The following is a 14,911-nucleotide window of genomic DNA, read 5'->3' as shown; positions in this document are numbered from 1 at the left end:
TCTCCGCAGCGGTGATGGGGCTGGGCGACGTTTCCCCTGCGGATGGTTTGGGGGGAACATCCCGTAGAGCAGCCTCCCCTCCTGGGGGTGGGCCCTGGAGCTGGGGGATGTTGGGGACCAGCACAGCTTGGCCAGGTGTGAAGGGCCACGTGTTTGGCAAGTGCTTGCCCGGTGCCGGCTGTGGGTGAGCGCTGGCTTTTACCTTTGGAAAGGTGATGGAAATTAATTGCAGGCTTAGCATGAGTTTTGAACAATGTTTTATTATATGTTTAGTGTTCTCTATACAAAAAAATCCAGTCTTTTCTTTTTACAGTGATTCAAAAAAATGATATCTGAGTATTTTGGCCTTCTTTCATCTCTCATGCAGTCGGTTTATAAGTCCTTATATTAAACATTTTTTTCTGTAGTCCATAAATCTTCTCACTGTAAACTGTTAATGTTACAGCTTCAGCTATACATTTCTCATTGGAACAAGTGGTTAACGCAAAGGTGTTGGGTTGGGTTTTTTTTTTGCTTTAAAAAAAGGCAAATAAATACATAGAATACTTTAGAACAACCAGGAGGTTTTACAGAGAGGATGGATGGATGGTGATATATTTACAAATTAAAGAAAAACAAAACACTCCAATACTTCCTTTCTGATATGAGCAGGAGGAACGAACATTTAAAACTCTGTACTGCAAAGGAAGGAGTCTGGTCTGTGGGTTTGACGTGGGGTTTAGGCTGCGTTTGACATCCAAAGCCCGATGCCCACTTGTGAAGGACGTGGAGAGACAGGAGCTGCTGGGCGAGGGGGACCTACTGATGCGGTGGGTTGTTTTGTTAGGACCAGAAAAGCGTTGTTATTCTCGTTAATAAAACAGGTCTTAGTGCAAGAAATAGAACGTGGTCTTTTTTTTTTTTTTAAATTTATTTTTACAAGGTTTGTTTATTGCTTAACTGAAATCGTTTGCTGCTAGTACACGATTAAGCCTGGTACGACGGACGTTGCAGGTTGAACTCGCGGCTCTGCTGGGACCTGCGCACCGAGGAGAGGCGTCGGGACTTGCCAGGATGGCCAGTGGCACGGATGGAGCGGGCGCTGCGAGCCAGGTAAGGCAGGGTGAGGGGCACGGCTCTGCCCTCGCCCCCCTCCTGCTCCCCCGGCGTGAGGGCGGCAGGACCTGCGGCTCCTCGGGTGACGGGTGGATCTCTCGGGTCAGAGGGGGCTGTCGGCTCCGAGAAGTCAACGCTGGCAGGGGCTGTGCGGTGGGGACGTCGTGGTCTGGTGGCCAGGCAGGACAGCTGGGGGTGCTGTGAGCAGGATTGCAGGACTCGTACCAAAAAGTGGTGATTTTTTTTTTTTTTTCCCCCCCACTGGTTTTCTGTGTCTTGCCACAGCCTCGAGATCACGTAAACGCAGCAACTGTCCTCTCATCCCACACTCACGCTCCTGGGGTTTCTTATCAGCTGTTGGACACGTGCAGGGCTCCAAATAGCCGAGGGCTGCTCGGGGGTGCCGGGCTGTGTCCCTGCGCTTGGTGCAGCTGCCAGAGTCTGGATCCGTCTCCAGAAGATGGATGAAGTTTTGCCTCGGACCATTTTAGAAAACAGGCTCAAATTTGTAAGTTGGGAGTTGGACCCAAAGTGCTTTTTCTTCAGCTTCTAAGAGCGCTTGATTATTTTTTTTTTTTTGGTCTAGCTCCTTTTTTTTTTTCCTCTATTTGTTAAGTGTTGGCCCCTACTTTAAACCCTTTATGAAGATGTATCTTCTGGAAAAGAAAAGGTGAAAGCGTGCCCTGCTCCAGAGCAGGATGGTCACCCCTGTGACGGAGACCAGCCCCTTAGGAGGGTCCTGCCCTTCGAGCCACCGGTGGCTGATACAGGTTCCCCCCGGGCATCTCTGCGAATCCAGGGGGTTATGCTGTAGGTAGCAGGAGATGAGGTGACTGGCCTGTCCCCTCTGGAGAGGGACAGCCGGGGGTAGAGACACAAAGCAGGTCCTGCAGGGTGATGCTGGGGACAGGCGGACACAACCACCAGCACAGCGCCCACCCAAACAGGCAGAGATGGGCGGGCACGACCCGTCAGCACCACCGGCCCTCGCGCGGGGTCTGCATCCACCTCCTGCTGCTCAAAGGACATGTGCTCGGCAGAAGCGTGGCCACGATGCCCCTGGGGGTGCAGCCTGGCTGTTTCGGGGGGGCAGATGCATTTTGGGGTGTTTTTGGTGGTCGCAGCAAGCGAGGGCTTTGCTCCCTGCGACGCTGTAACTGCACGTGCAATCATCTACTGCACCTTTATTAAAGGGAGTGAAAAATGTTAAGCACTGTATGTGTTTTGACTTAAAATTTTCTTTGAGCTCAAAAATTCTAGGGGAAGTTTCAAAGAAACGTTGAAATTTTTACTATACCTTATAATTTTGGAGCAGTTTTTATAGCAAGCTAATACAAGGCTACAAGTAACTTAGACTGAGCTGTTTGTCCTCTGGGCCCTCCGCAGACATCTCCTTCCTTTTCTGGCTGCTTAAAGTAACCTGGTGGTAGGACTTTAAATGGGGTTTTTTTGCAAGACTTTGGGCAAGGACAGGACTGGCTGGGCTGAGTCCAGCTCCTTCTCTCCCTGCTTGCCGAGGCACGCCACAGGGCACGTGCTGCAAAGCTACAGGGTGAAACTCTTCTCTGTTTCCGGATGGATGCTAAGAGGTTTTCTCAGGAAAATGGTGGTTAATGACAGGACAGAAATACAGGCTTTAATATAAATGGCACGTAATACAGATACATGACACAGACCGCCCTGCTTCCAGTAATGCCTGACCAACTTTCTTGAGATTTGGAGGTGCTGCGTGGTAGCCAAGGGGCTTGTGTTCCCTTTTAACAGTTGGTCCACAAAGCAGCGAGGGTCTGGCGTGCTGGGTGTGAATGAAGATGCCCAGCTCCAGCAGCAGAGGCTTTTCCACAGCAAAGGCTGTAGTTTCTCTCTCTCCTCACTTCCACCAGTGCTTGGGCAAGAAGTTACACAAACTCAACGTTGTAAGGACAGCCGTAGGCTTGCGAAGTGATTATCCCTGTGACCAAGGGCCGCGTTACATTTGGCCTCCTGTTTTTGCTTAAAAACTGAACGTGTGTCCTGGGAACGCGCTGGGAGATGCTCTCCTTAAACCGGATCGCTGGCGAGTGGCAGCAGTAGAGTAGGTTTGTTGCACGAAAGCGTTTACACTGATGGTAACAGAGCAAGGTGTGTGGCTCCTACTCGGTAAGATGTCACAGATGGAGGACCCTGGCAAATGGGCTCTGGGGCAGTGGAGGGGGGAACATTCCTGTGCTGCCTGGGGTAGCAGGAGCTCCCCCAACTCTAGGAGGGGGCTCTGCCTGTTAACACCAGCCTAAACCCTCCTTGGCTCATATGGTGCATGTAGCCCCTTTGCTGTTTGGTTTGCATCCAGTTCTCTCCTGTTCCCTCTGGGTGATCCAGCAGTAGGTGCTGACCAGGTCCGGGCTCTTCCCCGAAGCGCGGGATAGTTGTGCCATTAGCAGCTTAAAGAATGTGGCAAAGCCCATCTCGACAATCCATATTAGTAGACGTATTCTTGTTAGCAGTATGTCTTCATAGCAAACCAGCTTGAAAGCTAAAAGAATAATTGCATTAATCCTATTGCATTTAATCCATTATGCTGAACAAAAACCTCCTCCTTTAGAAAAAGAAATGCAAGAAAAATCCATCCTAACGTCGTTTGCCGTCTGTGAAAAACGGTCTGAAGCAATCCAATCTCTCTCAGCGAAGGTACCTTTGGTTTCAAAAGTGCAGGAAGTGGGAGAATACACATGGCGTTGGCCGCTAAGTACGGTCTATTATAAAACTCTACCTTCTACAGTGATCCATGCTGTCTCAGCTGGGAGAGCTGCCCAGGCGTCCTACTCCTACTGGTCTGGCGGATCGAAGACCATCGCGTTAGGGGCGCGTAAGCGGTGGGGGAGTAGTGTCAGTTTATTAAACTTCACGGGAAGTTCGAAGCTGTGTAAGGCATGTGAAGGAGCACTCCTATCCGAGACGCTTTGTTACAGTGTGTTAACGGGTTAAATTAAATTGCATGTTGTCTTGATATGTAAATAAGACAGCGGAGGGGAGTCCTGCGGTGCAGGCGCTCGCTTGTGGAAAGGTCTCGCTCAGGCTGATTGATGGAGGGGGGAGGGAAGGCCGCTGTCAGAAACAAGGAGGGGGATTTAGTGGAAAACACTGTTGATCCGGTTCATCCCCAGTGCCTCGGGAAGGTGGGGACCTCGGGTCCTGCGCTCCCACCACGTGCCCTCCGCCCTGTCTCCTGAGGGACGCGTGTCCCTGAACCGTTCAAGCTGCTGACCGGGAGCTGCGGTGCAAGGCGAGAGCAGGGGGTCCTCTACCCGACCCCCATGGGGCTTCTCATCTGGATCGGGTGGCTTGGAGTTGGTTGGTTGTGTTTTTTAAATAAGTGATATCTGGTCCCCTCATCCTATGTTAATACCGATCCTGTTTCCGCTCCCTCTTTGCTACATAAGACTTATGGAGTTGCCTTTAAAAGAAAGCAGGCATGGTCTGGGGGGAGTTTCCCCCCCAAATTCTTACAAAGCAAAGACTAAACCAAAATGATTTGCCTGCAGCTCCCCAGGCAAGCCGTGCTGTTATCCTGGGCTCGGAGGGCGAGCGGCACCTGACTGTCCTTCCACAAATCCCACAAGCTCTTCTGCAACTCCTGCTCCTCTGAGGATGCTCCGGAGCCCCACGGGGGGGGGGTGACCTCCCTATGGCCTTTGCAGAGGGGATGGACCGTGGAGCCTCAGCACTGATGCGAGTTATGGTGCCAGGGGAAGCGGTGGGGACCTGCTCTTCCCTGCATAGGTGCTGCTTGATCTCTCGGGAAGGAGCTTGTGGCGCTGACTAGTCTGGGGGGGGGAGGCTGTGGGCAAGGTGCTGCTGTGAGGATGAGCATCTCATAACACAGTGCCGTGGGGTCGTTACCCAAAGATCCACCACTTTCCTCCTTGTGTGCATTTATGCTGCTCTGCCCAGGCCCCGCTCACCCCTCTTCCCTCCCCAAACTTCTTTTTTTGTGTCTTTTCCCCCCTGTTCCCCTCTTAACTGGAACCTTCCTGTAAAGATTAAAAAGAAGAATTTTTAACTCCCTCCCAAAAGAACAAAAAGGGCCTCGGGGAGCCTGGGCAGCCAAGCCCATTGCCTGGCCGGGCTGGCTCTGGGTGCTGGGGCCAGCCCCGAAGCTGGGGTGCAGCTGGAGCACCCCACTCCTCCTCCAGCCCCTCTGGCTCAGCCCAGATTTCAGCTACAGCTACAACCCATCGGCGCCCCGGGAGTCCTTGCCATTCGCTTGTTTGCTAAGGATAAGATGGCATCGGCAGCCACCTGGTCTGCCTGTTTGCTTGGATTTTTTTTCTTTTTTTTTTCTTTTTTTTTTTTTTCTTTTTTGTTTTGTCGTTGTTGGTTGGTTTCATTCACACACTTCTGTTGGAGGTAGTGGCGGCGGCGGTTGTTGTTTAACCCCCATCCACTACAAACACCTCAGGCTGTTTGTGGTTTCAGTGCGTTGCGCTATGCCAGTGAGTAGATAGCATTGACTGGGGAGGTGGCTTCCGAGCTCTCGTTGCCTTCGGTCTCCTCTTTGTCTTTCTTCACCGTGTACTGGCCGATAAAGGAGCCGTCCTCGTTAAACTGCCCTTCTCCCCCCTCTCCATAGTCCACCAGGCTATCGTCACTCTCCTGCTGCTTTATCGTGCCGTCCAAGGAGGTCTGGCTGTTTGGCAGGGGTTTGTTGTCTTCATCGCTGGGTAGCAGAAGACAGACAGACACAGTAAGGGTTGAGAATGGGCCTTACAACCTTTACCCAAGGTCTGGATATTCAAAAATAAATCCAGTGTGCAAATATACTGACCAGAGACCACAAACGTGGGTTGGTTGTTTGACACGGTGTGTCTGACAACTATGTGAAGGTGGGGAGACACCCCCCGTGGGGGAGGCCCACAGCTGCCTGCTCAGTTGGGTGCTGTGGTTGGTATTTCTGCAGGCCCAACCTTCATACTTTTCTTTTTAGAAAGCCATTATTATTATTTTTTTAACCTGTATTACATACGATGCTTAGATCAGTCCAACTGGATGTACGTTATAAATATCCTTTCCTTGTCATTGCTTATATCCTTTCTTTCTCTTGGCTTTTTAGCCAACCTTGGTGTAACCTGGTTTAGTGAGGTTTTGTTTCCAGATTTTCTTGCAAAAAACACACTCTGCTGTTTAGCTACATGCAATGGGGAGCACTCTCAAAGCACTGCGAGGGGGCATGTGTAGGATGCCAAGTTCTGTGCAGCTTCCAAAACTCATGGGAATTTACCCTTCCAAGCTTATTTCTGAGCATCTAAGCTTGTTTGCTCAATTCTTTATCCTTTTCTCTTTTTTTTTTTTTTTTTTTTTCTAGAAAGATTAAGCCAGGTCACTGAAAAATAAATAGTCTGACCCACAGGAAAAAAAAACCAAACAAACAACCCTTTTAACAAAAAAAACAGGGAAAAGCTGTTTTCTCTCTGGAGGGCAAGGGCTGGTATCTTATAAATACAGATAACATTGTATGGAGGATGGGAGTGGTTTGTTCTATATAAAAATTAATTTTCACATCAACTAGTCCTTAGTTTATATTTGATCTTAAGTCCAGCATGCAAATTCTGTAATATTTCTGAAAGGTATCACATATGTACCTTTAAACATTCGTCCTCCCACCTCCATTCCTGTCTCGTTGTTGTTGTTTTAGCTTGGGGCTCACCAGACTCACTCCCCAGCATGGAACTCTACTCTGTTCCTTTATTTCTTTTTTTAAAAATTAGTAAAAGGGCTTTGATTGCAGCCCTTGATAGTTGATGTCCATACAAAGGTGTTTGTCTCCTGCAAAGGCATGAGAAACACTTTGCTTGGGCCAGGGAGCAAAACTCTCTTCAGCTGGGGAAAGCATTAAATCTCTCTCATGCCATTTAATTAATGGCATCAGCTCTCTCCAGTGGGAGAGGAATTTGGTGTCCCACAGTACAACACGCAGCCTTCTAACGTATTTCCTTATATCAGTACTTTGTGAATTAAGCAATAATACAAAACCAATATTTGAGGTCTTGTGTTAACTTGGCATCACAATAAAAAATTAACTTGTTAGCTTTGAAAGCAGCTTCTTTCTGCAGGGAGGAGGAAGAGAATTCAGTCTGCAAGCAGGACTGCCAGTTAGAAAGCCCAGTAAATGCCAAGTAGAGAGTGGCAAAACCCAGATCCCTTTATTTGCAATATCCTTTCCCAAGGTTTGGGGTTCAGTTAAAGCTGATTCTAGAGCCAGATTTTCCCTAACGGGACGGGGGGGGGGGGGGTTGCAGCACCAAACACCCCGGCAATGTGTTTCCCGAACCTGCCCCCTGGTTTTACCTCTCTCCAGTACTATTTATCCTGTTAGTGCATTAGGAGGGCGAAGCAGATACTCATCAGCATCTTGATGCAATATAACCCTGTCAAAATGGGTTTCTATGGGGTTTGCTGATGGGCACATTGGAGAACCAGAGCACCCAGATGAAAACCATTTGGGAAATGTTATTCTGAGTTGCATAAATCATTGAGGACGAGGCTTTTCAGGACTGAGACAGAGTGGCAGATTGTTTAGGATCTGGTGGTTTGGGGTTTTTTTGTTGTTTTTTTTTTTTATTTGTTCGTGTCCCTTGCCACCATCCCCTGGGTGTCCAGCATCAGGGGGCTGAATGCACCGAGGGCATCGTCCCCAGGTCCAACCCTTGGCCTGTCCCGCTACACCAGGAGGGTTCAGCTGCTCAAGCCTGGGGCTGGGGGGGGCCTGGCTGTTGCTTGGGGGTGCCCTCAGCCCACAGAGCATTTCCAAGCAAGATGTAGCTCGCTGGACATGGGGGTACCCCTGATGCCAGCAGCAGTTAGAGGGATCTTGTTTAATGTGTTAGGTGGAGGCAGGTACATGGGAATAGGGAGGGGAAGGTGTAGTTTCAGCTCTAAAGAAATAAATAGCTAGAAGGAAGGAAAATAAAAAAAAAAAGCTAAGTGTGCCGGACTTCTGGCAGCACGTGGTCCTACCTTTCAAGAGACCTTCATGGTCCATGTGGATAGACCAGGTGAAAAGGAGAAGAAAGAATGGGAATAAAACAGAGAGAAGCAGAAAGAGCCTGATCAGAGAGAGATATGATGAGGTCCGCATTTACAGGGGCAGTGCTAAAAACCAAAAAGAAACGTCTGCATTCCTCATGGAGCTAATTGCCTCGTTATACCAAATGGAGCCAGTTATAATTGTTCAGAGCTGCATGAGCCTTGTTGGCTTCCCTGAGAAAGCTGCTACGGAGCAGCGGTGGATGGTGCAGGTGGGAGGCGGGCTGTTGCCGGTGGGCTGTTGCCCTCGGGGCTGTTCAGACAGGGCTGGGGGTTGAAGTCCATCAGCCAGCGGCCGCTGCTGGGGACCAACATGCAGCAGGGACACGGGCCAAGGGAACAGGTCGCTCGGTTTCCCCTCCAGCCTTCTGCCGGGTTTCCACGCGACGGTCACGCACCAGTGTCACGTCCTCCAGTGACAAGCCTCCACCTCCCCAGGCTGCTTCGCCGACCCTCTCCTCCCCTCGCTAGGCTCAGGGGACAGCTCTGCGTCCTCCTGTCTTGGTGTCTGCTGAGGTGGGCCGTTCAGGGCGAGCTGGCACTACCTGCAGTAACCTGTTCCACAGGGCACTCTCCTAAATCTGAACTGGAGCCCAGAACCTAAAACCACTCAACTTTGCCTTCCCGGTGGCCAGGGTTTCCAGCTGACTCCCCCACATGCAGCTTAAACATTTGGTATAATGAGGCACAGTCACTGGCACAGAACATTGTCCAAGGATAATGGTCTCCTGCTTTGAAAATAAGCTTCTCAGCTTAGCCTCTGCTCAGGAAAACCATTATTCTGTTAGTGGAACAGAAAGATGTGACAGTATCTCTTAATTATAGGCTGCAGAGATTTGAAAGTTGCATGCACAGGGCATTAAGGACGTGAGATATGATGAGAGCATATCAGACATGCTATGTGGAGGTGGGGAGGGAAACCAATGAAGAACTCACGTCAGCTCAATTCCTCTCCTTGCTTGAAATACTAATTGCTACCCTCCTTGAGCCTAACATTGCAATCGTTTTGAATCTTAATCAGCCAACAGCGTTTCATACCAATCCTTCAGGTTCACCTTCCTTTCTGCCTCCTTGAGGGAAGCCTCCTATTACTTCTCCAAGGAAACCTGTTGTTCCTGAGAAGGAGGGGGCAAAGTTTATGGGCTGTTGGGGATTTTTTTGTTGTTGTTGTTTTGTTGATCTTTGTTGACTGAGAGGTTTGGTTTGGGATTTTTTTTCCCCATCTAGTCCATGGGACAGTGTGATTGAAAATGCTGGAGCGTTTTGGAGCTTGGTGGTTGTCCTTCTACTGACCTCTGCCTTTAACTTGCAAACTTTTGGGAACGGGGCTGTCAATAGAAGTTTGAGCTTCAGCTAAGCAGATGCTGCTGGGTAGCAGGATGAAGGATTTACCCCATTCCTTCCCATCTCCCGGAAGGCAATGCCCCTTGGATGGTGCTTGGGCAGTAAATGCAGCATTGCTGACTGTCACAATGCTGCCAGCCATGCCAAGAGCTTGCTTTTCCTTCTGTGCAAGGCACGTGGTCCCTGGCAATGCCTTAGGAGCGATGGGGGTGAGCAGGTTTTGACTGCAACCACCTCAGCGGACTCTTGAGAAGCAGATTTCTGAAATCAGTGCGTACTGCCAGAAGCTCGGCTGTGGAGACCTCGTCTGAGATCCAGGTGATGGAGCTGAGCCCGCGGGGTTTTGTGTGGGGAGCTCCTGGGTGATGAGAAGTTTCAGGCTTGCTACGTGGTAGCACAGATTTGGGAAACCCAGAGGATCCCTATCATGACTTGGAGCATTAAGGGGATTTGTTTTGGATAAAGTATGGGCACCAGCTGTGTAGTATGTGGTTATGGGTTGTATCTGTACGAGGAGCTCTGCCTGCACTTGTAAAATCATGCCAGGGAGGAGATGCATTTGATCTGGGACAAAGCCTACAGCAGGACCAGGCTGAGCTCACTTCTCCTCTGCTGTTCTCTGTGTCCTGGCCAGGAATCTGAAGGGAACAGCCCCAAATTCTGACTTGTATGTGGAATTAATATAATTAATATAATTGCCCTGGTGTGGTTTGTCACTCACTAGAAGCGAAATCTCACAGCAGGGTGAGGAAGGTGTTGCCCCCGGGTGTTGTTTAGGGCAATAAAGAATGGTGGGTTTTTCCTACAACACGCTGCTTATTCTGGTTCCTGCTGGGGTCTGTTTATATTCTGTATTGTGCTCTCAGAAGACTGGGGAGCTTTGGGTTTACGACATCCTTTGGCGAAAGAGTTGCTACTGAAATAGCTACCACACTCCTAACAATATAAATGTGATCGCGTTGAGGGCTGCAGTTGTTCTATTTCCATTTAGGTTTTGTGTGCAGGCATTTTGCTTCCCCTAAAGTCTTTGGCGGAACACGTGTGTCTTGTTACATCCCTTACTGAATCATAAATAAATTGTTCCTATCTTTGCTACCTCAATTTGTAATGCTAGGAGTACCGGTAATGACATGGGGTTTAATTAACCCCGTTTTGAAGTCAGGAGGAAAATTCCTGCTAGAATAATTGGGCTTTGGATCCAGCTCAGATGGAAAGGTGCATTTTAATTCTTTAAAGAAAAGCCAAGCCCACTGTAGGCGCTCAGAGGGCGAGCTGGGTGTGCTGTAATACATCCCTGTCATCTGTCAAGTGTGGGCAAGCCAACGATCCAACGTTACCTGCTCCTCGGGGGAAGCCGTTGGCAGCGCTGCGAATGCCGCACTGCACGTGAGCAGGCTGGCGACAGCACTTGCCCCTTTCTGAAATACCCTGGGGAGTTTTCCTGGAGTAAAAACAGGCACTGCTGCTCTTCAAAGGATGCTGGTTTGGGTGAAAGCAGCTGAGTGGAGTTGGGGGGGGGGGGGGAATCAGAGTGGGTTTAGCAGAACTGCTGCTAGGCTGTGCCGCGGCCTTCAGGGGGGGTTTCTGTGGGGTTTGCTGGGGGACCTTGCAGAAAATCCTTGACTGGGATGCAGGCACACCCCCAGATCAGCACTCCTGTGTGCTTTCAGGGCTGGGCCAAGCATAACTTCTCCCCTGGATACTCTCTTACGGGTAGGAGAGAGGCTGAGCTACAGGGTGATATATCTGAAATATCCTCAGGCTGCTTAAGAGGGGTTTTGTGGGTTTTTTTGTTGTTTGGTTTTTGGGTGTTTTTTTTTTTTTTTCTTTTTTCATTTGTTAGGAGTGTCACTAAGGTTGATCTGCACCTGGTGAGAGCTGTGTCCCGGGTACCTGATGCCAGAATCCCAGCTCTCCGCCTGGCCTGATCCTCCCAGGCTGAGGCAGGGAAAGGAGAAGACCTTAGCAGCATCCTCGCAGCCTGGTTACTCTTCCAGGCAGGAAACATTTCCTTTGGTAGAGGAGTCGCAGGGGGAAGGAGGCAGGAGGAGGAAGGTGGGAGAAGTAATTTAAGAGGCTGTGTGGCACCGCAGTGCTGCGGTTACGTGGAGGGGTAGCGCAGTGAGGTCTGTGATGGCTGAGAGAGGGGCTGATGGGGAGACGTGGGTGCACATGCCGGTGGAAGCATACCTGTAGTCGAACGACCCATCTTCTACATTCTTGTCTTCGGGATTTAGATGCTCATCTTTATTGTCTCGTACTGTAAACAAGCACATCCCCAACACTGACGTTAAAACGTGGTACAGAGGATAAAACAGATAGTAAGAGCAGCTGGTGTTGAGGCTGTCTTTGTAAAATCCCTGCAGGGTGAAGTCCAGCTTTTCACTGACTTTGTCAAAAAAAAAAAAATTAAAAAAAAAAAATAAAATCCCACACCTGGGAGAGCTTGCAAAGGGCTTGGAGAGGGTGCTGCTGCTGTGGTGGCACGAGGGCACAGATAGCAAGAGAGGATGTATTCATTGGTGAATTTTCTTAAGCCTTTATCTTTGCTTTGCAAAAATTTAATGAGATTTTTGCCTGAAAAGATCTTTTTTTCTAGAGGAGGACAAGCCACATTTGCAGTTGGGTCATGTATAGCAGGAGTGTCCAGCTCTGCAGCCTAAAGTCTGCACAGCAGAGAGCCCTCACCCGACCTTTAATTAACTGAAATGCTTCCCACTATAATAGTGTTCCCACTACGGGGGGAAAAAAAAAAAAAAAAAGCCCTTGTAATCACAAGCATCTATCTGAGAGCAATACAATTTGATTAGCCCCCAGAAGCCTGGAAATGTTTAAACCATGAGCACAAACGATTGCCATGCGATGCTCGTACCTGGGTATTTCCCACCTCTGCTCCTCTTAATGAAGCAGACGATCAACAGAATAAGGACCAGGAGAGCGATGGCACACATCAGACCGATGAACCAGCCCTGCGTTGCGATGTCCACGTGATTCTTGGTGTAAGCTGGAAGGAAAATTAAAGGTAAAAGAAGCTGTAAGAGACAGACCAGAACCGCAGAGGGAAACAGTTGAATAGTAAGACACAGTCCACCAGTTTAGAAATAATCTTTAGAGCTGCATTTGTGTGTCTGTGTGTGTATTGACTGGATTATCTGAGACTGTAGCACAGGGATCTGTGGCTTTTTTTCTTTTTTTTTTTTTTTTTTCCCCTATTGTGGTAGTCAACGTTTTAGCAGGAGCTGCAAACAGCAAAGGGTCACAACCGAAAGTAAAACCTAGCACACCAGTGAGAAAGGTGCATTGCAAATAATGGCAAAAGAAGCTGGGTAACAGATTTGATCTTTCATTTACTGTGTCTGAAAACTGCCCTGGAAGCGAGAAGGTCTGGAAGAAACGTGCCCAGATGGCTCCAGTCCCTGGTGTCCAGCGAGGCTGAGCAGCACCGCTGGACCCTGAGGGTTGCTGAGCCCCAAAGGGCTCATTCACAGCCCCGAGCTGGCAGAAACCCGAATCCTGCGAGGCAGAGCGATGGGCAGTGGCTCTGCTGCCGCCACCACCGGGTCCTGCTGCCTCTGGGTGGCCACGGGGGTCTCCAGGGCTGAGAGGGGGACTTGTGGAAGCCCACCAAGACTTGGCCAGTGCACGAGAGGGGATGCAGCGGTGAGAATAGCTCTTGGAGGAAGGAGAGCCACGTCCCAGATAGTTGAGAGGTGGTCTGAGAGCACTGGGAAGTCTCTTCTGGGGCAAGTTCTTTATACCCCTGCTTCCAGCACCCTTGAGATTATGGAATATTAATATGATGAATACCAAGCAAGGAGGTGTCTTGTTCCCCAAACAACCCTCCGTGTCCTCCCTCACGTACTCTGACTCCTTGTTTGCAGCTCCCATACATGGTCAGACAGACAAATCTGGGTCCTATAAATAGAAACAAGCTGCCATTTTCTGGCTCTCATTGACATGCACTTCGTATTCAGCAAGACAGAGCAGAGGAGAAAATAACCTTCAGCGCAGCAGAGGGGGGCTGAATTTAACCAGGCTGCCGTGCAAACACAGATAGGTATTCCTGGCAGGAGCGCGGGAGATCTGAGCTGGATGGGATTGAGTTGGGATTTAGCAGGGATTTGCCTGAAATGGGCAGGACAGTGCAGTGAGCATCCTTTTGTGGTGCCCATGGGACACAAACCAAGATGGTGCTTACAAAGCGAGCGTAGAAGGCAGCCCGCCGTTAATGTATTCTGAATGAAAGGCTCTTGTAAGAGAGAACGACAACTTTAAAAATGGGTTGAACTGGTAAACTTTCCTAACCCACACCTTTCCAGGGCCGTAAGCACATACTTATTCCCTTAAAATGGAGCCCAAGAGGTGCTTTCCTTAGGATGAAATCTAAACCACATTGTCAGTCGGTAATTGCAGCCGAACCGTGACAAGGAAATTCAGATAAAAGAGAACGACAAGAAAGAGTAGCATTTGCTAAAGAAATCACGTTAGACCCTGAATGCTCTGTGGTTGTGAGCAGCACCGAGCTCCTGGGGAAGCCGGGGGGAAGCAGCTGCCTAATGGTGCCGTCCCTCCCTTTTGCTGCTTTTCCCTCTAATGCTGCCACATTTAATATTTACCTTTAGTACAACCTGAGCTACGTAGTCCTTGAAGATGCACTTTTTATAATGGAGAGAATGAAATTATAACAGAGTGGAGCTGAGAACTGGATTCAATTAGCTGAGTGCTTGGGGAGGAAAGGGGAAGAAAGCTTCACTGGAGAGCTTTGAAATGGAAAAAGATTGTATTAGCAGTCCTGATGGGATGGGATTTCTGCAGAAACCAGCGCTGAGGGAGAAATAAAGGGGTGTTCACAGTACGAAATGCCAGAGCAGCCTGAGAGGTGGGTTTGTGCCACCGTGCAGGTTGGGGCTGAGTTTTGGAGGGAGGGAGGATTTTGAGTACCAAGTCACCAGGGGATCTTGCAGTAGGATTGTGGCACTGCCTGTCGCCAAGGTAGGGGTATAATTGCCATCCTTCCCAAAAAAGCAACACATGACGATAAAATTATAGTCACAGCAATCTTGTGTTTAGAGTAAACGAGTGACTGTCATTGCGGCATTGAGAAAGAGAAGATTAAGTACATGGCTGTCAGAGAGGATGTTTTGATTTGCTTTAAGGCCAACGTCAAGGGGAAACAGTGGAAAGCAGCTGTGTAATCAAACAGGTATAGATTTGAAATGCAACTGCAGTGACTTTCTTTTTTAAAATTAATTGCGATCGTGTGGCAGAAAACACGTTACGTAACAGTCGCAGCTTATATGCCAATAGCAAAGCTGACTCTGTTCCACCGACAGATCAGCAAAATTTTTGTAAATTTTCTAAAGCAGACTGTTGGGTATGGAAAGTCTCACTAGCTCCAGCCTTGCGTGAT

At 49.2% G+C, this 14,911-nt stretch overlaps 1 protein-coding gene across 22 annotated transcripts in view; it reads right to left on the bottom strand.

Annotated features, from left to right (window-relative positions):
- Nucleotides 1-250: 250 nt before the first annotated feature.
- NFASC (neurofascin) overlaps nucleotides 251-14,911 on the bottom strand; it is a 96,461-nt gene continuing 81,800 nt past the window's right edge. For 20 of the 22 annotated variants that reach the window (XM_074925444.1, XM_074925453.1, XM_074925457.1 and 17 more), the window contains 3 exons: nucleotides 12,374-12,505; nucleotides 11,692-11,761; nucleotides 251-5,791 (listed from right to left, as the gene is read on the bottom strand). In XM_074925444.1, the coding sequence (XP_074781545.1) occupies nucleotides 5,560-5,791; nucleotides 11,692-11,761; nucleotides 12,374-12,505 (434 nt within the window). In that variant the 3' untranslated portion in view covers nucleotides 251-5,559. The remainder of the gene's footprint in view (nucleotides 5,792-11,691; nucleotides 11,762-12,373; nucleotides 12,506-14,911) is intronic. The other 2 variants (XM_074925464.1, XM_074925465.1) reach the window with 1 other exon arrangement.

Source organism: Athene noctua, chromosome 23 (genome assembly GCF_965140245.1).
Source record: "Athene noctua chromosome 23, bAthNoc1.hap1.1, whole genome shotgun sequence".
NCBI lineage: Eukaryota > Metazoa > Chordata > Aves > Strigiformes > Strigidae > Athene > Athene noctua.
Note: the sequence above shows the minus strand (reverse complement) of the source record. Positions and strands in the feature narration are given on the sequence as shown.